Raw genomic sequence first — 24,453 nt, forward strand, 5'->3', positions numbered from 1 at the left:
GTTTGAGGCAAAGACCATAGTGGTGGATAGTGGGGGCAGATACGTGATGGTGAGTGGCAGATTACAGGGGGAGGTGGTGGTCTTGGTGAACGTATATGCCCCGAACTGGGATGATGCCAACTTTGAGGCGCATGTTAGGACGTATCCCGGACCTAGAGGTGGGGAAGTTGGTAATGGGTGGAGATTTTAACACGGTGCTGGAACCAGGGCTGGACAGATCGAGGTCCAGGACTGGAAGGAGGCCGGCAGCAGCCAAGGTGCTTAAAGACTTTATGGAGCAGATGGGAGGAGTAGACCCATGGAGATTTAGCAGACCTAGGAGCAAGGAGTTTTCGTTTTTCTCCTGTGTCCACAAAGTTTATTCGCGAATAGACTTTTTTCTTTTGGGAAGGGTGTTGATCACGAAGATGAGGGGGACGGAGTATACGGCGATAGCTATTTCGGATCATGCTCCACACTGGGTGGACTTGGAGATAGGGGAGGAAAAAGAACGGCGTCCACCCTGGAGAATGGACATGGGACTAATGGCGGATGAGGGGATGTGTCTAAGGGTGAGGGGGTGTATTGAAAAGTACTTGGAACTCAATGATAATGGGGAGGTCCAGGTGGGAGTGGTCTGGGAGGCGCTGAAGGCAGTGGTTAGAGGGGAGCTGATATCTATGAGGGCACATAAAGGAAAGCAGGAGAGTAGGGAACGGGAGCGGTTGCTGCAAGAACTTCTGAAGGTGGACAGGCAATATGCGGAGGCACCGGAGGAGGGACTGTACAGGGAAAGGCAAAGGCTACACGTGGAATTTGATTTGCTGACAACGGGTACTGCAGAGGCACAGTGGAGGAAGGCACAGGGTGTACAGTACGAATATGGGGAGAAGGCGAGCAGGTTGCTGGCCCACCAATTGAGGAAAAGGGGAGCAGCGAGGGAAATAGGGGGAGTGAGGGATGAGGAGGGAGAGATGGAGCGGGGAGCGGAGAGAGTGAATGGAGTGTTCAAGGCATTCTATGAAAGATTATATGAAGCTCAACCCCCGGATGGGAAGGAGAGACTGATGTGTTTTCTGGACCAGCTGGAATTTCCTAAGGTGGAGGAGCAGGAGAGGGTGGACTTGGAGCACAGATCGAAATGGAGGAAGTAGTGAAAGGAATTCTGAGCATGCAGGCGGGGAAGGCCCCGGAACCGGATGGATTCCCAGTTGAATTTTACAGGAAATATGTGGACTTGCTCGCCCCGCTACTGATGAGAACTTTTAATGAGGCGAGGGAAAGGGGACAGCTGCCCCCGACTATGTAAGAGGCAACGATATCGCTTCTCCTAAAGAAGGAAAAAGACCCGCTGCAATGCGAGTCCTATAGGCCTATTTCCCTCCTGAACGTAGACGCTAAGATTCTGGCCAAGGTAATGGCAATGAGGATAGAGGATTGTGTCCCGGGGGTGGTCCATGAGGACCAAACTGGGTTTGTGAAGGGGAGACAGCTGAATACGAATATACGGAGGCTGCTAGGGGTAATGATGATGCCCCCACCAGAGGAGGAAGCGGAGATAGTGGTGGCGATGGATGCCGAGAAAGCATTTGATAGAGTAGAGTGGGATTATTTGTGGGAGGTGTTGAGGAGATTTGGCTTTGGAGATGAGTATATTAGATGGATACAGCTGCTGTATAGGGCCCCGATGGCGAGCGTGGTCACGAATGGACGGGGGTCTGCGTATTTTCGGCTCCATAGAGGGACAAGGCAGGGATGCCCTCTGTCCCCATTATTGTTTGCACTGGCGATTGAGCCCCTGGCAATAGCATTGAGGGGTTCCAGGAAGTGGAGGGGAGTACTCGGGGAGGAGAAGAACACCGGGTATCTCTGTATGCGGACGATTTGTTGTTGTATGTGGCGGACCCGGCGGAGGGGATGCCAGAGATAATGCGGATACTTGGGGAGTTTGGAGAATTTTCAGGATATAAACTGAACATGGGGAAAAGTGAGTTGTTTGTGGTGCATCCAGGGGAGCAGAGCAGAGAAATAGAGGACTTACCGCTGAGGAAGGTAACAAGGGACTTTCGCTACTTGGGGATCCAGATAGCCAAGAATTGGGGTACATTGCATAGGTTAAACTTAACGCGGTTGGTGGAACAGATGGAGGAGGACTTCAAGAGATGGGACATGGTATCCCTGTCACTGGCAGGGAGGGTGCAGGCGGTTAAAATGGTGGTCCTCCCGAGATTCCTCTTTGTGTTTCAGTGCCTCCCGGTGGTGATCACGAAGGCTTTTTTCAAAAGGATTGAGAAGAGTATCATGAGTTTTGTGTGGGCCGGGAAGACCCCGAGAGTGAGGAAGGGATTTTTGCAGCGTAGTAGGGATAGGGGGGGGCTGGCACTACCGAGCCTAAGTGAGTACTACTGGGCCGCCAATATCTCAATGGTATGTAAGTGGATGGGAGAAGAGGAGGGAGCGGCGTGGAAGAGATTGGAGAGGGCGTCCTGCAGGGGGACTAGACTACAAGCTATGGTGACGGCGCCGTTGCCGTTCTCACCGAAGAAATACACCACAAGCCCGGTGGTGGTGGCTACTCTGAAAATTTGGGGGCAGTGGAGACGGCATAGGGGAAAGACGGGAGCCTCGGTGTGGTCCCCGATAAGAAATAACCATAGGTTTGCTCCGGGGAGAATGGATGGGGGATTTGGAACATGGCAAAGAGCAGGAGTAACACAATTGAGAGATCTGTTTGTAGATGGGACGTTTGCAAGTCTGGGAGCGCTGACCGAAAAATATGGGTTGCCCCTGGGGAATGCATTCCGGTATATGCAACTGAGGGCTTTTGCGAGGCAACAGGTGAGGGAGTTCCCGCAGCTCCCGACGCAGGAGGTGCAGGACAGAGTGATCTCAAAGACATGGGTGGGGGACGGTAAGGTGTCAGACATATATAGGGGAATGAGGGACGAGGGGGAGATTATGGTAGATGAGCTGAAAGGGAAATGGGAAGAAGAGCTGGGGGAGGAGATTGAGGAGAGGCTGTGGGCTGATGCCCTAAGTAGGGTAAACTCATCGTCCTCGTGTGCCAGGCTAAGCCTGATACAATTTAAGGTGTTACACAGGGCACATATGACTGGAGCACGGCTCGGTAAATTTTTTGGAGTAGAGGATAGGTGTGCGAGATGCTCGAGAAGCCCAGCGAATCACACCCACGTGTCCTGGTCATGTCCGGCACTACAGGGATTTTGGGTGGGGGTGACAAACTTGCTTTCGAAGGTGGTGGGGGTCCACGTCGAACCAAGCTGGGGGTTGGCTATATTCGGGGTTGCAGAAGAGCCGGGAGTGCAGGAGGTGAAAGAGGCTGATGTTTTGGCCTTTGCGTCCCTAGTAGCCCGGCGCAGGATACTGTTGATGTGGAACGAAGCCAAGCCCCCGGGTGTGGAGACCTGGATAAATGACATGGCAGGGTTTATAAGCTGGAACGGATTAAGTTCGTCCTAAGAAGATCGGCTCAAGGGTTCACCAGGCGGTGGCAACCGTTCGTCGAATACCTCACAGAAAGATAGAGGAAATGGAAAAGAAGAAGACAGCAGCAGCAACCCAGGGGGGTGGGGGAGGGGGAGGGGGGGGGGGAGGAATGTTAGTGTATAAGTATAATATGTATAGGTTGTTGTTATAGGTAATTGTATACTGGACGGCTGAATTGTATTTTTTGGAGGGTATTTATTTGGGACAAGGCAGTTGCCATTTAGTTGTGTTTTTTTAAATTTTGATGTTGTTTATATATTTATTTCTTGTTTAAAAAAACTGGCCATTGTTATTTATATTGTTATATTACTGTGTGAAAGATACACAATGTACTGTTACGGTTGGCCAAAAAGTTTGAATAAAATATATTTAAAAAAAAAAAAGAAAAAGGAGGCATTTGTCAGGGCTAGAATGCTGGGAACAGACGAAGCCTGTGTGGACTATCCGGAAAGTCGGAAGAAACTTAAGCAAGGAGTCAGGAGGGCTAGAAGGGATCACGAAAAATCATTGGCAAATAGGGTTAAGGAAAATCCCAAGACTTTTTACACGTACATAAAAAGCAAGAGGGTAGCCAGGGAAAGGGTTGGCCCACTGAAGGATAGGCAAGGGAATCTATGTGTGGAGCCAGAGGAAATGGGCGAGGTACTAAATGAATACTTTGCATCAGTATTCACCCAAGAGAAAGAATTGGTGGATGTTGAGTCTGGAGAAGGGTGTGTAGATAGCTTGGGTCACAGAGATCCAAAAAGACGAGGTGTTGGGTGTCTTGAAAAATATTAAGGTAGATAAGTCCCCAGGGCCTGATGGGATCTACCCCAGGATACTGAAGGAGACTAGAGAGGAAATTGCTGAGGCTTGACAGAAATCTTTGGATCCTCACTGTCTTCAGGTGATGTCCCGGAGGACTGGAGAATAGCCAATGTTGTTCCTTTGTTTAAGAAGGGCAGCAAGGATAATCCAGGGAACTACAGGCCGGTGAGCCTTATGTCAGTGGTAGGGAAATTACTGGAGAGAATTCTTCAAGATAGGATCTACTCCCATTTGGAAGCAAATGGACATATTAGCGAGAGGCAGCATTGTTTTGTGAAGGGGAGGTTGTGTCTCACTAACTTGATCGAGTTCTTCAAAGAGGTCACAAAGATGATTGATGCAGGTAGGGCAGTGGATGTTGTCTATATGGACTTCAGTAAGGCCTTTGACAAGGTCCCTCATGGTAGACTGGTACAAAAGGTGAAGTCACACAGGATCAGGGGTGAGCTGGCAAGGTGGATACAGAACTGGCTAGGTCATAGAAGGCAGAGAGTAGCAATGGAAGGGTGCTTTTCTGATTGGAGGGCTGTGACTAGTGGCGTTCCGCAGGGATCAGTGCTGGGACCTTTGCTGTTCGTAGTATATATAAATGATTTGGAGGAAAATTAACTGATCTGATTAGTAAGTTTGCAGATGACACAAAGGTTGGTGGAATTATGGATAGCGATGAGGACTGTTAGGATACAGCAGGATTTAGATCGTTTGGAGACTTGGGCGGAGAGATGGCAGATGGAGTTTAATCCGGACAAATGTGAGGTAATGCATTTTGGAAGGTCTAATGCAGGTAGGGAATATACAGTGAATGGTAGAACCCTCCAGAGTATTGAAAGTCAAAGAGATCTAGGTGTACAGGTCCACAGGTCACTGAAAAGGGCAACACAGATGGAGAAGGTAGTCAAGAAGGCATACGGCATGCTTGCCTTTATTGGCCGGGGCATTGAGTATAAGAATTGGCAAATAATGTTGCAGCTGTATAAAACCTTAGTTAGGCCACACTTGGAGTATAGTGTTCAATTCTGGTCGCCACACTACCAGAAGGATGTGGAGACTTTAGAGAGGGTGCAGAAGAGATTTACCAGGATGTTGCCTGGTATAGAGGGCATTAGCTGTGAGGAGCAGTTGAATAAACTCTGTTTGTTCTCACTAGAACGACGGAGGTTGAGGGGCGACCTGATAGGTCTACAAAATTATGAGAGGCATCGACAGAGTGGATAGTCAGAGGCTTTTTCCCAGGGTAGAGGGGTCAATTACTAGGGGGCATAGGTTTAAGGTGCCAGGGGCAAGGTTTAGAGGAGATGTACGAGGCAAGATTTTTATACAGAGGGTAGTGGGTGCCTGGAACTCGCTGCAGGGGGAGGTGGTGGAAGCAGGGCTGATAGTGACATTTCAGGGGCATCTTGACAAATACATGAATAGGATGGGAATAGAGGGATACGGACCCAGGAAATGTAGAAGATTTTAGTTTAGACGGGCAGCATGGTCAGCACAGGTTTGGAGCTCCGAAGGGCCTGTTCCTGGGCTGTACTTTTCTTTGTTCTTTGTTCTTTGAAATTGCAAATGCACTCCTGATAATTTACCAAAATTCATTTGACTCTGGGGTGGTCCCGGCGGATTTGAAAATAGCAAACGTGACACCACTGTTTAAAAAGGAGGTAGGCAGAAAGCGGGTAAGTATAGGCCAGTTAGCCTAACTTCGGTAGTAGGGAAGATGCTGGAATCTATCATCAAGGAAGAAAAAGCGAGGCATCTGGATGGAAATTGTCCCATTAGACATACGCAGCATGGGTTCATAAAGGGCAGGTTGCGTCTAACTAATTTAGTGGAACTGTTTGAGGACATTAACAGTGCGGTAGATAATGGGGAGCCAATGGATGTGGTATATCTAGATTTCCAGAAAGCTTTTGACAAGGTGCCACACAAAAGGTTGCTGCATAAGATCAGATTGCATGGCATTAAGGGTAAAGTAGTAGCATGGATAGAGGATTGGTTAATTAATAGACATCAAAGGGAGAGGATTAATGGGTGTTTCTTTGGTTGGCAATCAGGAGCTAGTGGTGTCCCTCAGGGATCTGTGTTGGGCCCACAATTGTTCACAATTTACATAGATGATTTGGAGTTGGGGACTAAGTGCAATGTGTCCAAGTTTGCAGACGACGCTAAGATGAGTGGTAAAGCAAAAAGTGTAGAGGATACTGGAAGTCTGCAGAGGGATTTGGATAGGCTAAGTGAATGGGCTAGGGTCTGACAGATGGAATACAATGTTGACAAATGTGAGGTTATCCATTTTGGTAGGAATAACAGCAAAAGGGATTATTATTTAAATGATAAAATATTAAAACATGCTGCTGTGCAGAGCGACCTGGATGTGCTGGTGCATGAGTCGCAAAATGTTGGCCAACAGGTGATTAAGAAGGTGAATGAAGTTTTGTCCTTCATTGCTGGAGGGATGGAGTTTAAGACTAGGGAGGTTGTTCTGCAATTGTATAAGGTGTGAGTGAGGCAACACCTGGAGTATTGTGTTCAGTTTTGGTCTCCTTACCTGAGAAAGGACGTACTGGCGCTGGAGGGTATGCAGAGGAGATTCACTAGGTTAATCCCAGAGTTGAGGAGATGTATTACGAGGAGAGGTTGAGTAGACTGGGACTGTACTCGTTGGAATTTAGAAGGATGCGGGGGGGATCTTATAGAAACACATAAAATTATGAAGGGAATAGATAGGATAGATGCAGGTAGGTTGTTTCCACTGTTGGTTGAAAGCAGAACTAGGGGACGTAGCCTCAAAATAAGGGGAAGTAGATTTAGGACTGAGCTTAGGAGGAACTTCTTCACCCAAAGGGTTGTGAATCTATGGAATTCCCTGCCCAGTGAAGCAGTTGAGGCTCCTTCATTAAATGTTTTCAAGATAAAGATAGTTTATTGAAGAATAAAGGAATAAAGGGTTATGGTGTTCAGGCGGGAAAGTGGAGCCGAGTCCATAAAAGATCAGCCATGATCTCATTGAATAGCAGAGCAGGCTCGAAGGGCCAGATGGCCTACTCCTGCTCCTAGTTGTTATATTCTTATCATATATGTATATTGAGAAAACAGCAAATTTAAAACAACACCCAAGATAAGATCACAAATGGTTAAACATCTTTCAGTTCTGTGCATAGAACAGTGAGGTTTACAAACACAGGAAAAATAGTCATTGAAACAAAAGAAGTACAATTTCCGTGAATCTCTCACCCTGATACAAAAGGTGTACACAAATGCATGCACACTCCAGTGATCTTTTCCTTTCTCTCCGCATCTTTTTTTTTTTTTTTGCTTTTAACCTGCCTCTGATGTGCCATTAACTGGATGGTATCAATCCCTCTCTGAGACATCAGGATTTACTTCTCCATCCTGAATCCATACTGATTGTTGCTTTTATATATTCATTATGTCTTAGCTTTTTCTACCTTTTGCTCCTGATTGTACACTTCTTCTCTCTTCGCTTCAATTTCCCTACTCTTATCCACACAATGATTCTTCTGATCGTGTTTTTTTTATTGCACCAGGTTTTCTTTCCCTATTTGAAACCTTCTTGTTCCTATAGTTCTTTTAATAGTCGTATCACTGCCACTTGTTGGTCACTTGCCTTTGCCTTAAATGCCTTGCATTTCTTCTGTTAGCTTAACCAAACCCTTTATTAGTGCACCTTCCTCTGTCGCATGATGGGCAGAGTTTAACCTGACCTGAGGTGAGTTTGATGGGATTGGGTATTTAGATGGGTGGGGAGCTCGCCACCTTCCCACCTCCACACCGATTAAGTCCGGTGCAACAAGGCTCGTGGTTGGGCTTCCCACCCAACTGACAACTGAGACCCTTAGGTGGGGAGTTAATTAATTAACTAAGCAATGGGCCTGTTGAATTGCTTGTAGGCTTCCATGGGTTTCCCTCATAATCAGCTACTCATTGCCTAATCAGGGACTTGGCATCTGGGAAGGACAGCCCACTGAGAATCACCCACCATCATTCATCTGTAGCTTGGGACCATTGGCAAACCTGGGCCTTTGGCAGGTGCATTACCGGCAGCAGTCACCACATTCCCAGTAGCGCAGCCGAGTGTTGCACAGATGCTGGCCTCTGACCGGCAACTCTCAAGGGCACATTTCCTCTCTTGGTGTCCTTGATCCAATGGAAGGTCTGCTGCTACCCTATTAAGTGCCTGATTGGCACTTTATTTCGCGGGCCTTCCTAAACGTAGGCAATGCAGGGCTCTTGCCAGCTCTACAGCTGGTTGGTGAACCCTGCCCCAGCGCTGGCATATATTTCACTCTTTGTGATGAAATGGAGACCCAGTTACTGGGATTAAACCATACATACTCCTCCTTGAGAGGCATCTTTGATTCACATCCTTTGTGACTATTCTGCAATTGAATCCCTATGTCCACTGTTCTGCCCTGTATGCAAGATCACTACCATCTGTACTATGATCTGTCTGCTCCCCTTTGGGAGCAACAGCGTATTTAAGGAGTGACTCATCCACAGTTTATAATTTGGGATTTTGGTGTGTTATTTTTATTTGTATTCAATTGTAGCATTGGGTAGAGTATTCTTTTGGAGGGTCGGCGCAGACTTGATGGGCTGAATAGCTACCTTCTGCACTGTCAGGATTCTACGGAATAAAATACACCGTTTAACAATACACCCCAGGAGGCATACATGTGATCACCCATTGCCCAAATTGCTTGACAAAAACAGTCATTCTTTCCAATGATATTTATGCCTTTCTTTCCAGAGTGGGCAGGATGTTTCATTGACAAGATCGTACTGCCTTATAAATTCCACCTTGAGCTGCAATTGTCCGATGAGATGTCTAATTCTTTATTCAAACTATGTTCGACTCCCCTGATGTTTTACATCTGTTTTAAACTTCCTTCAATATTGTTCCATCCTTTTTGGATTATGCAGATGCCTAAAGATTATTAACTGCACACAGAATACCAACTTCCTTTTGGTCTCACATTGCAGAACCATAGGATAATTAAACAATCAGTGTTATTATTCCTGTGACGATCAATAATCGACAAGAACCAAATCTTCCCAAGTTTGAAACTGAAGGGCACAAATTAATTTTTTCTGTAACTTTTACTTTATCAATCAAACCAAAATCAACAAAAATTAAACACAAAATCAGCATATATGGCACCGTGTGCAGTCCCAAAGCCCTTCTCAACTCCTCCAGTATGGTTCAGCTCCTCTTCGTCATGCAGGAATTGATCCTTCAGTTGCTTTTGACAACAAATTTACCCCCATCTAAATTCTATGATATGGCTATCACCCAAAAGGCTCATTTTGTTAGGCCTCGAATGAAAACCCAACAATTTGCAATTTATAAAACTGAGAAGCGGTGACTGCACCGCAAGAGTGATAAAACTGCCCAATAGGTATTTTTTATGTTAAAACAAACTTTAATTTAAACACAGAATTAACCACGAAGAAATAGCTTTATAGTTAATAGTTCTTAAATCAAAGAAGGAACACTAACTTTCTCAATCTGCCATTAAATATTCCAATTAAGCAAATCCATATAGTTCAAATGCCACTTAACAGCCAATCAGGTTTCACTTGCTTTTCTCTGTGCCGAAACCTTGGAGAGAACCTTTCAGGAACAAACTGAAAGACACTTGATTTGGTTTAATTTATTGTCACATGTACCAAAGTACAGTGAAAACTATTTTTCTGCGGCCAAGGGAACCTGCACAGTATGTACATAGACAGAAAAGAATAATTTACAGAGTACATTGACAAATGGTACATCGACAAACTGGTTACAGTGCAGAACAAGGGGCCAAACGAAGCAAATACATGAGCAAGAGCAGCATAGGGCGTCATGAATAGTGTTCTTACAGGGAATAGATCAGTCCGAGGGAGAGTCGTTGAGGAGTCTAGTAGTTGTGGGGAAGAAACTGTTCCTGTATCTGGATGTGCGGGTCTTCAGACTTCTGTACCTTCTGCCTGATGGAAGGGTCTGGAAGCAGGCAAAGCCTGGTTGGGAGGGGTCTCTGATAATGCTGTCTAACTTCCTGAGGTAGCAGGAGGTGTATACAGAATCAGTGCGAGGGTGGCAAGCTTGTGTGAACACTGCAGCTTCTTGCGACCTTGGGCCGAGCAGTTGCCATGCCAGGCTATGATGCAGCCAGATAGGATGCTCTCTATGGCACATCTGTAAAGGTTTGTGAGAGTCGATGCAGACATGCCAAATTTCTTCAGCTTCCGTAGGAAGTAGATGTTGTTGGACTTTCCTGACTGTTGCATCAATGGGAGTGCACCAGGACAGACTGTTGGTGATGGTGACCCCCAGGAACTTAGAACTATCGACCATCTCCACTTCGGAGCCATTGAGGCAGACGGGGGGGTTGTCATGCTACACTTCCTGAAGTCAATAATCAGTTCCTTGATCTTTCCAACATTTAGAGAGAGGTTATTTTCGGTACACCATGCAACCAAGTCATCTATCTCCCTTCTGTAGTCTGATTTGTCATTGTTTGAGATACGACTCACCAGACGTATCATCCGCAAACGTATAGATTCAGTTGGAGTTCAATCTTGCCACACAGTCGTGTGTGTTTAGGGACTACAGCAGAGTACTGAGCACACATCCTTGCGGGGCCCCAGTGTTGAGGACTATTGTGGAGGAGGTGCTGTTGCCTATCCTGACAGATTGAGGTCTGTTGGTGAGGAAGTCAAGGATCCAGCTGCACAGGGAGGGGTCAAGTCCAAGATTGCAGAGTTTGGTTATAAGTCTCGTCGAGATAATGGTGTTGAAGGCGGAGCTGTAGTCTATGAACAGCAGTCGCACGTGGGTGTCCTTGTTGTTGAGGTGTTCGAGTGTTGATTGTAGAGCCAGGCAGATGGCATCTGCTGTGGACCGGTTGCAGTGATAGGCGAACTGCAATGGATCAAGACCATCTGGGAGGCTGGCATTGATCTGTCTCATGACTAGCCGCTCAAAGCATTTCATGATAACAGACATCAGTGCTCCTATAGTGGCAGGGGCTTCTGCGATGATGGTTGACTGAATGTGCAGAAGCAACCTCGGTGATCGAGGTGGTACTTCATTGTCATGATTGTGAACCGTTTCCCCATTAAGATAAAGAAGATATGGTTTTCCTCTGTGTGCTGTTATCTTGAATGCAGGTGAAATGTCACTCGTTTGCAGGGCTCTCTCCTTCCATGATCACTATCATGCCCGACACAGACCTTTCCTTGGAATCTTAAAAACCAGGCCCATAAAACATACTGTGACACTTTAATTGGAGAGTCTTTATTGCCCTGGTACCCTGAAGAAACACCAGCTTCAAACATTGTGGTAAGTCATCTTGTTAAAGATACAAAATGACTGCCCTGATGCTTTTCAACCAGCACTGCAGTAGTCACTTTCTCGTGCCCTGTACCCAGGGGCAAATTGTTTATGAAGAGAGCTCATAGTACGTTTGTAAGAAAATGTAATGAAATTTGACTGAGAACTGTTGAGTTGTTCAATATACATTCCTTCGAATCAAGGCTAATGTGTTTGTTTTAATCCCTTGCAAGCTATGGTTAATTTGAGGGTTGCATTATTAATTTCAATGATACCAAGATCGTTCTCATGGGAAAATGGCCAAAATGTTGAAAAATAACCATTATATTGAGTAAACGGGGGGGCGGGGGGCTTTGTGGCACAGTAGGTGGCAACCCAGCCTCCGAGTCAGAAGCTCCAGATTCAAGTCCCACCCAAGGATTGATGGCCGAAGGAGGTGCATTTATAACACCGCAAAACAGGTTGAGAGTCAACCTGTGAATCTTACCACCTGCCACTGGCGTATATTGGAAAGAGAGAGAAATTCCTGGTCAGCCATGTGATGGAAAGAAAGTTGGAACCTCTACCATCACTATCCATGGCTCCAGCCTGCAACATGCGTGTAAAAGTGCCTGGCGTCACAGCAACTTTGACTCCTTGAATGATATGTGACACACCAGCACCAATTAGAAGGAAAGACCAGTATTTGGTTTAAGTTAAAATGTGTGTTTGTATAACTGAAAGAGTAGTGCATGTGTTCTGCGTTTAATATAGTTTGGTAATGAATTGTGCAGTACTATTTGTATTGCTCCATTGGTCAGAATAGTGGAATATTTTACATAAAAACAAGTTACTTTGATTGCAGAGATTTAATTAAAATGTTGATTTCATTACTTTGCAATACATTTTTGTCACATCTGTTATGCCATTTTGTATATTCTTATTTTCTTAAGTAGCTTAATTTTACCATCTAATTACATGCAGCTGTGCTTTTTAAAATAAAACTAGGCAAACAGCGATTTGCTTTTTGATGTCAAATTTACTTTGTGGCTTGCTATCTAAGAATACGAGAAGAAAAGTGTGATTGTTTTGCTCTAAGATGCCTCGAAATACCAGCACATGGTTTGAAATTTAATTTTTAGAATTGAAAAAATAAGCAAGAACTATCAAAAATCTAAAGTGTGGATTAAAAAGGACATATTTGCAGAACTGAAATAAATGAGATGGGGAAATTTTCTTTTTTCTTAAAATTTAGAGTACCCAATCACTTTTTTCCAATTAAGGGGCAATTTAGCGTGGCCAATCCACCTACCCTGCACATCTTTGGGTTGTGTGGGGCAAAACCCACCCAAACACAGGCAGAATGTGCAAACTCCACAGACAGTGACCCATAGCCGGGATCGAAACTGGCACCTCGGCGCCATGAGACAGCTGTGCTAACCACTGTGCCCCATGCTGCCCGAGATAGGGAAAATTAACTGTGCTGGAGAGTAGCATTTGCCACTGGCATTTGAATTAAAATTAGCATTTTCGGTGGCCTGCTATTTTGCTGATATGGTTCTATTTTCTGTTGTTGAAGTTTAGACCACCAAAAACCCAGAATGCTTTTGCTTTATCTATCCAAAACTGGAAATCTGAACGCCTATGCTTGATATTGAAATGTTATCGTATACCAAAGTTGGAAATTGTTTCACCCACCATCGAAGGAGAGGTGGCAATAGAAAAACTCTTACTAGCTGCATTTTATTAATGGAATGAAGAAGCCATACAATTGTATAGAATTCTATAGAACGTACAGCACAGAAGCAAACCATTCGGCCTAATTGGTCTCTGTCAGTTTTTAAGCTCCATATGAGCCTTCTCCCATAGACTTAATCTAATCCCATGAGCATACTGTTTATTCCGCAGGATTAGGCTATTGAGTTGGATGATCAGCCATGATCGTGATAAATGGCAGAGCAGGCTCGAAGGGCCATAATGCCTTTTCCTGTTCCTATCTTCTATGTATCTGCTGTCATTTAGTTTAATTTGTTATAGAAGATCTTAAACTTTAAAAAAGCCAATTACATAGGTATGAGGGAAGAGCCAGCTATGGTTGATTGGGAAAATAGAGTTAATGGTATTGCGATACATAAACTGGGAAACAATTCAAGATGTACAACCAATAGACATTCCATTGAAAAACTCCAGCTCAGTGAGAAAGATCTATTGGTGGCTTACTAAGGACATTAAGGATAGTATTAGATTAATAGCTATGATTAGGAAGTGGGCGGCGTGGGAGCAGCGGCGTCATGTAAAGGTACTAGTCTGGGAGCTTTGATAACGGCTCCTTTGCCGTTCTCGCCGACCCGTTAGTCCACAAGTCCGGTGGTGGTGGCGACACTGCGGATCTGGGGACAGTGGAGGGGGTACAAGAAGGTGGAGGGAGCATCGGTCTGGACCCCGGTATGTGACAACCACAGGTTTGTCCCGGGTAGGATGGATAGTGGGTTCCAGAGCTGGCAGAGGGCAGGCATCAGAAGGATGGGAGATCTGTTCATAGACGGAAGCTTTCCCAGTTTGAAGGCGCTAGAGGGCAAATTTAATCTGCCGCCAGGAAACGCCTTTAAATGTCTGCAAGTACGAGCCTTCCTGAAAAAACAGCCTTCCGGCGCTGCCGCCACTGAGGATACAGGACAGGGTAGTCTCCGGCACCTGGGTGGGGGAGGGGAAGGTGTCAGATATCTACCAGGAACTACAGGAGGCGGAAGAAACCCAGGTGGAGGAGCTCAAGGGCAAGTGGGAGGAGGAGCTAGGTGAGGAGTTGGAAGCGGGTCTGTGGGCAGAGGTCATGGGCAGGGTTAATTCCTCCTCCTCATGTGCCAGGCTCAGTTTAATTCAATTTAAGGTGGTCCACCGGAGGCACATGACGGCAGTGAGAATGAGCAGGTATTTTGGGGTAGAAGACAGTTGTATGAGGTGCAAGGGCAGCCCTGCAAACCATGTCCACATGTTTTGGGCATGCCCGGAGCTTAGAGAGTTCTGGCAAGGGTTCGCGAGGGCAATGTCCAAGGTGCTTAACACACAGGTGGTGCCGAGTCCAGAGATAGCCATCTTTGGAGTGTCAGAAGACCCGGGAGTTCAGGGGGCGAAAGAGGCCAACGCCTTGGCCTTTGCCTCCCCGTAGCCCGGAGACGGATTTTATTAATGTGGAGGGGCTCGAAGACCCCGAGTGTAGAGACTTGGGTTAATGACATGGCTTGGCTTCTCAGCCTCGAGAAAATAAAGTTTGTCTTAAGAGGGTCTACGCTAGGGTTCTCTCGGAGGTGGCAGCCGATCGTCGACTTTCTCGGGGAAAATTAAAATGTCAGCAGCAGCAATCCATAGGGGTGGGGGGTGGTGTGGTGTGAGTGCTTCATTGGGATGGTGTGGGAAGACTGAGTCGCGGGGGTAATGTCTATTTAATTATTGTATATTCTCTTTTTACGCTATGTTAATATTCACTCTAGTTTGTTTTGCTATTATTGTTACTACTGTTTTATTATGAAAAATTCTGCAAAACCTTAATAAAAATACTTTAAAAAAATAAAGGATAGTATTAGATTAAAGAAGAAACTTTAATGCAAGGAATAGCATTAAGATTGAGGAGTGGGGGTGTTTGATAAGCCAGCAAAGAACCACAAAAAAGTTGTTAAGGGCAAAAATAGGATATGAGTAAACTAGCCAGAAATATGAAATATGAAATATGAAAACGTCTTTACACGTGTATAAAAAGGAGAGTAGCTAAAGTATACATTGGTCCCTTTGAATCAGAACAGGAGAAATTATCATGGGAATCATAAAATGGTAGAGGCATTGAACAAATATTTTGTGACTGCCATCACAGTAGGCGATCAAGTTACATGCCAGATGTAGATTGCAATCTAGTATTGATGTTCAGAGAGACTTGGGTGTTCTTATACTAGGATCTTAAAAAGTTACCATGCAGGTACAGCAAGCAGTTAGGAAGGCAAATTGCATGTTGGCCTTTATTGCAAGGAGATTGGAGTACAAGAAGAAATAAGTTTTTTTTACGGTTGTATGGGCTTTCATGAGGTCTCACCTGGAACACTGTGTGCAATTTTGATCTCCATAGTTGAGGAAGGATATAGTTGCATAGGAGGTAATATAGCAAAGATTCACTTGATTGGTCCCTGAGATGTGAGGGTTTGTCAATGATGAGAGGCTGAGTAAGATAGGCCTATATCCTCTGAGCGTTAGAGAATGAGCGGTGCTCTTATTGAAACACTTAAGATTCTGAAGGGGCTTTACAGGGTAGATACTGAGAGGTTGTTTCCCCTGGCTGGGGTTTCTGGAACACAGACATGGTTTCAGGATAAAGAGCTGTTCGTTTCGGACAGAAACAAAGAAATTTATTCTGAAGGTTGTGAATCTTTGGACTTCTCTCCCCCAAAATGGATGTGCCATCATTAAATATATTTAAGTTTGAGGTGGACAGATTTTTGGTTTCTCAGCGAATCGAGGGATATGGGGAAAGACCGAGATCTACATAGTCTTATTGAATGGCCGAGCAGACTTGTTGGGCCATATGGTGTTCTCATGCTCCTATTTCTTATGTTTCGGAAGTAGACCATGTCCAAGTCAAAATGGATGAAATCTGTTATCTTCTTTATAAATGTTATCCCCTTTATAAATGTAAGAATTGTTTTCTTTATGGTTTCTTACTCTGGGATCAGTAAATCAAATTTCCAAGTTTTGTAATAGCATTTAATGTTTGTTCTAGGGAAAATTTATCTTTCAATTAACTAAATTTTTAAAAATAATAGATTGATTAGCAACCTTTTATATTCTAAAGGATTCTATGCTTTTTGATGTATTGATTACAGTATTGAGCATTTCACACCAGAATGATTTCTTTTCATTGTTTCAGTCAATGTTCAAAAAAAAATTTGCTGTGTTCCAGATAGATGTCAAATGCTATATCTTAGCAGCAGGCAAACAGACCAATTGTTCCTGCATATGTAAAATGATTGGATGCACATGCATTTGTTCATTACTAATCAACTTTGGGAAATGCCTTAATTGATAAATTATGAATATTGGTGCATGTTTTATGTTCTGAAAAAAAATCCTGCTGTTGATTCAGGAAGGCAAACTAATTTTTCTCGTTTATTTAATTTCCCAGATTTTGTGCAATTGTTTACATGCTCCTTAAAGCTGGAGCTGTTGTAACAGGTCTTCATTATTGTTATTGCCTGCAATATCAGAGCTTCCATTTGCTACAGTTTCTTCTGGCACAAGGTTACACATTACCATCAGGCCGTCATTTGGCTGACATTGCAAAGTATGGATTATTAGCAGAACATCAGTATAAGCAGTGGTTACCTCATCTATTACTGGCTGGATTCAATCCTGTTGATCTGCTTAGTGAAACATGGTAAGTTATACGTTCAGAAATGCACCCACCTTTTATTTTAAAATAACTGCAAATGGCTTCTTTCTAGTTAAAGAGTAAGACAGGCAATAGACATGTTGATTGAAGTATTACCATTCCAGCCCACATTGTTTGCATTTAACTAATGAGCTGGAGTGTGCACTCTTGTTTCATTACTTGCAAGCTTCATTTGGTAATGGATATCGCATCCAAGACTGATTGTAGAGAACTGGCTAATATTCCACAGGGAGTGATTAAAATATTATGTATGCAGGAGTGTAGGCTAGATTTGTAAATGCCAAGTGAAGTGTGGAGTTAACCATTTAATGTGTTTGTTAATAGTGTACCAAGCAGAAGTTTAATGGTTGCAGATCAATAACATACACATTTCTCACTGATGCAGTTGTATAATTCCACCTCTAACTTTTTTCTAATTAAACTGGCATTCACAATCGTATATCTGACCTTTTATGTTTGTTGTATTGGGATCGGTAGCTACACTTGAAAACTCATTTTATCTACCACAATCTCCAGATGCAAGCCTCCGAAAGATCTGCGAGTTGTGCAATGATTCACCTACTACATCTTTTGGGGGTCAGTAAAATATACATAGTCAAAGCAATGTAAAGTAGTAATTAGAAAATGAATAATTTTAATGAAGAACCAAAACTCAAATCCACGGTTTGATATTTCTGAAAAGCTGCTAATGATAAACAAAAAAGTAGTTTGCCAGTGCAAAGTGTGCAAAATGAAAATCTTGCGGATAGAATTCCTCAATCTTTCCCAACAGCCTAACAGTGTCCCAGCAGTATTTTTACCCCAGGCTTGAACTTGACCCTGACTCTATTGAAGTATTCAGTGTTGGATTATTATAATAAAGCAGGAAAGTTGCCGTAACCAGTATGGGTGAACCTTGATTGCCCACTGGAAGTAGGGTGTAAGGTGTGGTTCAAGGATAGCCATTCAAGAGAAGCTGATGAAGATGCACAAACTCTGGAAACTGCCCTCTTTATAAGAGGGATGATATTATTGTGACAGTCTGTTATCTGCTACGGTGTTCCAGGCTAGCGAAACACCACTGTGGGACCTGTCCGTGTTCTTCAACTGACTTCAGTGCTGGTATATTGCTGAAGTGTTAAGCTCCTTGGATCAGCATGGATTTTGATAGGTGATTCTCCTGCTCTTCCTCCATCTTTATGTTGGAGCTGCAATGGAGGACTGAATGTTCGACGCACCCTTGATTTAAGTTGGAGTAGCCAGGCTAGGCAAAGACTTGTTTTTTTGGGTTCCTACCAATTATGTTGGAACCCAAACTCTCACCTTTTTCTACCTGCTCCTTTTATTCCAGACATTTCTATATTTAAAAATAACAGTTGGGGTTATATTTTTCATGAGCATTAAGCAGTGTTGTCATTGGGACGTTAAAGCACAAAAGAGACAAAATCACCGTCCAAGGAATCTGTATATTTAGTGCAAGTCATAAACAAACTCAGCGTTTTCTTGCAGAGGAACTCCAACCAGGAGGGTAGGTAGCAGGGCTGTCTTTTCAAGTCTCCAGCATTTAAATAATGTGGTTATTTGTATGGCAATCTAATATAGTATTCAATTTAAAAATCTTGTAGTGAAGCCTAACCCTAGCTCAAATTTATTCAAGGCCCAGGGGTTTCATTTGTTTTGTGTACTTTTCTAAAGCTCGCTAATCTGTTATGTTTTTATTTGTTTTAACAACTTAAAATAGAATGGGAATGATGGCATTTAAATGGCAAAAACAAAGGTTTATTCAAGTAAAAATGGCAGGGTGAAGAAACTAAATTCCAGCTGTTTATTTGGTTTTTTTTCCAAGATGGGAAAAGTAATAATGTGTATATTTTTAAGATATTCCAAGAATGCAGAAATGCAATGAAGATATAAATCCCAGAAAAGTAATCATCCAGAATTACAAATTTGCTATCAATCTTCCCAACCCCATGCTTGGAGGAAGACTAATTCTCAGTCCCCAAGGAATAATTCCAAAAGTTGCTGAACAGCCTCAGAAGATTAACATGTGTTATTTTGGGACTGTATAAGGAGACGTTGAACATAATATCTGTTTCAAACTCTGCTTTGATGCTTCCTCCAAGCACCTGTTTGGTCCAAAAATAAGCAGCCTGAGATGGCAGGCCAGGGAGGACCAATTTAGCTAAGGGATATGAAACAATGGGTACATTTATTTTTATTTACAAACTAGATGTATTGTAACAGGAAAATGCATAGCTTATGTTATTATTAATGCAAATTTACAGCTATTTCTATGTACCTGCACTTCTGGAGCCTCACAGATTTTAGCAATTAAGATGAGGGGCATGATATAAATATATACTAATCTTGGACTGGAGTTATTTTATGCGAACCTTTGAATTGTACAAATATAGAATCATGGAATCCCTACAGTGCAGAAGGAGGCCATCCTGCCCATCAGGTCTACACCGGCTCTGAAAGAGCACTGCATCCAAATCCACTTCCCAATAACCCCATAACCTATGCTTCATATCCCTGGACACTAGGGGGCAATTTAGCATGGCCAATCCACCTAAACTGCACATCTTTGGACTCTAGGAGGAAACCGGAGCATCCGGAGAAAATCCACGCAGACACGGGGAGAAAGTGCAAACTCCACACAGACGGTGACCCATGTGGGAATTGAACTCGCGTGCTGTGAGGCAACAGTTCTTTTTTTAAAAATTGAAAGTGCCCAATTCATTTTTTTTCTCCAATGAAGGGGCAATTGAGCATGGCCAATCCACCCACCCTGCACATCTCTGGGTAGTGGGTGTGAGACCCACGCAGACTCGGTGGCGGCAGCAGCGCTAACAGAAATGGAGAAAATGAAGAAGCTATTTTGATAGGGTTTGAGGAATAGTGAAGTGGGACTTCCAGTGGAATGAATGGTCACACACCGGGTGGCTCTTGCTTGAAGGTATTGGTTTTGGTCTATTTTACCTGAACTTCAGGAAATTTCGGCGGAAAGTTGAGCGGACAGTGGAGGAGGATCTGTTCTCCCCCAGATGGGCATGTCTGAGTCATTAAACTCGACTGATGACAGTGAGAGCCATGGCTAAAGAATTGGAGCAGACTCGTGGTGCAGCATCAATTAGAAAAGTGGCGGAGGGGGGAGGCTATTGGAAAGTTGCCAATGGAGCAGGTGATGAGCTTCAATATGGATGAACTTCAGCAGCAACAAAGAAATGCAGAGTGACTGGTCGAAGGCGATTGAGGGGGTAGTGGTACCACTTTGTGGGACTTTGGAATGGGTGGAGAAGAACTTGGGAGGTGCAGGGGCAATGATCCAAGAGGTGGAGAAGGTGTCTGACTAGAGTGACCGGATTGTGTTGCTGGAAGTGGAGATGGCGATCCTGGGGACATGTGTAAGACCCCGTGAGCAAGGGTGGAGGACCAGGGAAACAGGCCGTGGTGGGAAAATCTTTGGATTGAGGGCCTACCGGATGGAGTGGAGGGAACAAGTGCAATGGGCTACGTCGCGAGGATGTTGGCCAGGTTGGTGGGCAAGAAGGTGCTGGACAAGGCCCCGGAGGTAGATCGGGCCCATAGCTCCTAAAGCAGTGGCCAAGAGTGGGGGAGCCACCATGGGCGGTGATTGTGCATTTGTACAAGTTCCAGGACAAGGAAAAGATCCTGAGGTGGGCCAGTGTGCAGTGGGATTGCGATTGGGAAGGAAACCAAATCCGGATTTATCAGGTGATTGGTGCGGAGCTGGCCAAGGGACGGGCAGGGTTCAACCGGCCCAAGGCACTGTTGCATTGGCGCCAGATTCGGTTGGGGTGTTGTACCCGGCCAAACTTTGGGTCACTTTCGAGGGCCAGGAATGGGTCACTTTCGAGGGCCAGGAATATTATTTTGGGACGCCGGCGGAGGCAAATGACTTTGTTAAGAAATATAAGCTGGCGGAGGGCTGGAAGAGGAACTTGGGGGAAGTTCTGTCTCTGTAAAATTTTGTTACATGTTTTTATTTGCTAATGGGGATAGGTCGCCACCCCGCCCCCCCCCCCCCCCCCCCCCCCCCCCCCTGTTTTTCTATTGAAGTCAAATTGCTTTTTTTCCCACGAAGGTGGTGGGGGGAGGCCTTCGATGCTGGAGGTATAATGTTTAAATGTTTGGTTGTATTGCACTCTGTTATGCTCTGAACAGTGCGTATCAGGGGTTGTAGGGCGGGGCAGTTTGAGAATGTTCTATATGGGGGCCATTTTGGGGTGATGTTTCTTGCATTGGGTTGGGTGTGGTATACTGGGGCAGGAGCCGGGAGCTGGCCTGTGTGCGACATACTGGGGGAGGGGCCGGGGAGGAGGACTTGAGAGAAGCAATGAGGTGCCGGAATGTGGTGACTAGGGGCTTTTCACAACTTCATTGAAGCCTACTTGTGACAATAAGCTATTATTATTATTATTATTAATAAAAGGTATGTATGTGCAGGAGAGATGGGTCTTGGGGGTGGTGACAGTGGGTCTTTGGGTTAGGGCTTTCAGGTAGGAGTTGTCATGCTAGCAAACAATGCTAGTGAACAGGTGAGAGGGAGGGGGTGGGGGGAGGTGACCGTGGTGGTTAGTTATTGTGAGGAAGAGTGCGGGTGGAGGGAGGGGAGGCAACGCGGCTCTGATGTAGGGTGAGTTTGGCCATGGACGGGATGGGGGGCCATCTTGGGTTGGCCTGATTGAGTAGGGATGTGGGTGGATGAGCCAATGGGTGATGACAGCAGACACGCGGTGGGGGCGGGGGAAAGAGAAGAGAGGTGGATGCCTCCGGTGAGAATTGTGACATGAAGGTCAGGATTCTCCAAAAACGCGGCCAAGTGTTGACGCCGGCGTAAACACTGGAGTGTTTCACACCGGCGTCAACGGGCCTCTTGGCGCAGCAATTTTGTAGCCCACAGGGGGGCCAGCACGGCGCCAGAGCTCTCTGCGCTGCTCCAACTGCTGTTCGCAGCCCTGCACTGCTGGCCGCAAGTCCGCGCGGCGGTCGCTCCCACGCCGGCGCCGCGTAACATGGCGGAACCACACCGGGTCGTAAGGGAAGAAGGTAGGCACCCCCAGATCGCGTGCGCCTGCCGATCGGTGGCCCCCAATCGCGGGCCTGGCCGTTATGGAGGCCTCTCCAGGTGACGGATCCCCCTGCCCCTACTGGGGCAGACACCGCAGCCGTCACGCCGAGCTCCCGCCGGGTGGAACCATATGTGAACCACGCTGGTGGGAACTCGGCCGGTCTTCTGCGGAGAATCACCGCGGGGCCCTTTCAACAGCCACCGACTGGCACCGTGTTGACCGCGCGTGCGACTGCCGCTGAATCTTCGGTCGCCGGAGAATTGCGTCCCGGCCCCATTCTCTGCCCCCGCGCCGACCGCCATTTTGGCTTGGAGAATCCCGGCTGAAATGGCTGCACGCTAAATGGATCGGTTAAGCGGACCCGGATGCTCGCTCACTTAAAGTTTGACAGCAGTGGTGTTTTTCTTGCCGGAAACGCATCCCCGGGTGAAAGATCAGATGACGCTGAGGAAGGGGTGGCTAGGGCAAGTGTTCCACTTGGGGTTTGACTCTAACAAGGGGGGGTTGCCATACTGCTGAATCAGAAAACCGAGGGCTCTGGTGGTATTGATGAAAGTGTATGTGCCGAATTAGGATTCGCTTTTATGGGCGATCCCGGATTTGGACACTCACCAGCTGATTAGGGGGGAGGAATTTTAATTGTGAGCTGAAGGTGGATAGGTCGAGCCATAAGTCGATGGGGAGGTCGAGAATGGTGTGAGGGTTTTTGGAGAGGGTGGGGATGATGGATCTATGGAGTTTCGGGCCTTGGGAGAGTGGGAGTATTCCTCCTTCACGCATGTGTACAGAGTATATTCCCGGATTTGATTTTCTGTGGTGAGCTGGGTGGTGCTGATGGGAGTGGTAGGTGCAAAATATGTGGGAATAGTGATTTCGGACCACACTCTGCACTATCTAGATGTGAGATTTTATTCAGGTCAATTGCAGAGGCCGGGGTAAAGGTTGGATTCGGGCTTTTGGCAGAAGAGTTCTGTGGGAAGGTGGTGGTGGCGGTTAAGATTATGTTGAGCTCAATCAGAATGGCGAGGTATCATAAGACCATAAGACATAGGAGCAGAATTAGGCCACTCGGCTCCTCGAGTCTGCTCCACCATTCAATCATGGCTGATATTTTTCTCATCCCCATTCTCCTGCCTTCTCCCCATAACCGCTGATCCCCTTATTAATCAAGAACCTATCTATCTCTATCTTAAAGACACTCAGTGAATTGGCCTCCACAGCCTTCTGCGGCAATGAGTTCCACAGATTCACCACCCTCTGGCTGAAGAAATTCCTCCTCATCTCTGTTTTAAAGGACCGTCCCTTTAGCCTGAGATTGTGTCCTCTGGTTCTAGTTTTTCCGATAAGTGGAAACATCTCCACGTCCACTCTATCCAGGCCTCGCAGTATCCTGTAAGTTTCAATAAGGTCCCCCCTCATCCTTCTAAACTCCCAACGAGTACAGACTCAAGAGTCCTCAACCATTCCATAAATGACAAGCTCTTCATTTCAGGGATCATTCTTGTGAACCTCTTCTGGACCCTTTCCAAAGCCAGCACATCTTTCCTTGGATACTGGGCCCAAAACTGCTCACAATACTCCAAATGGGGTCTGACCAGAGCCTTATGCAGCTTCAGAAGTACATCCCTGGTCTTGTATTCTCGCCCTCTTGACAGGAATGCTAACATTGCATTTGCCTTCCTAACTGCTGACTGAACCTGCACGTTAACCGTAAGAGAATCAAGAACAAGTACTCCAAAGTCCCTTTGTGCTTCTGGTTTCCTAAGCATTTCCCCATTTAGAAAATAGTCTATGCCTAAATTCCTCCTTCCAAAGTGCATAACCTCACACTTTTCCACATTGTGTTTCATCTGCCACTTCATTGCCCACTCTCCTAGCTTGTCCAAATCCTTCTGCAGCCCCTTTGCTTCAACTATACTACCCTGTCCCTCTACAGCGGGGGGGGGGGGGGGTCAGCAGGAGTCAGCTGACTTACGGAAGTATTATGGGGGGAGCAAAAGAGCTAGACTCGGATCTGGGGGGGGCGAGACAATAGGGTTGCTGCTGCAATGGCCGAGGGGGAACTGAAATTGGAAGAGGTGGTCGGGGCGGGGGTTCCCCATCTGGGGGACTGGAGGGTGCGGGAGACGCGGGCACGGGACTGGCCTAAAATAGGAGATGGCTAGTCGGAGGGGGGGAGCCCCCCAATCCGGCTGATCACGTGGAATGAGAGGCCTAAATGGGCCGATTAAGAGGGCCCGAGTGTTCGTGCACTTAAAGGGACTGAAGGCAGAAGTGGTCATGCTTCAGGAGACGCATCTGAAGGTGGCAGATCAGGTCAGGTTAAGAAAGGACAGGTATTCCAT

At 45.7% G+C, this 24,453-nt stretch overlaps 1 protein-coding gene across 5 annotated transcripts in view; it reads left to right on the forward strand.

The window, feature by feature from the left end:
* asb3 (ankyrin repeat and SOCS box containing 3) overlaps nucleotides 1–24,453 on the forward strand; it is a 160,503-nt gene that overhangs the window by 108,879 nt on the left and 27,171 nt on the right. For 4 of the 5 annotated variants that reach the window (XM_072507877.1, XM_072507879.1, XM_072507880.1 and 1 more), the window contains one exon: nucleotides 16,767–17,018. The exons of the other annotated variant lie outside the window; for it this stretch is intronic. In XM_072507877.1, coding sequence (XP_072363978.1) covers nucleotides 16,767–17,018 — 252 coding nt within the window. The remainder of the gene's footprint in view (nucleotides 1–16,766; nucleotides 17,019–24,453) is intronic. 5 annotated transcript variants of the gene reach the window in all.

The sequence above is a fragment of the Scyliorhinus torazame genome, chromosome 1 (genome assembly GCF_047496885.1).
Source record: "Scyliorhinus torazame isolate Kashiwa2021f chromosome 1, sScyTor2.1, whole genome shotgun sequence".
Lineage (NCBI taxonomy): Eukaryota > Metazoa > Chordata > Chondrichthyes > Carcharhiniformes > Scyliorhinidae > Scyliorhinus > Scyliorhinus torazame.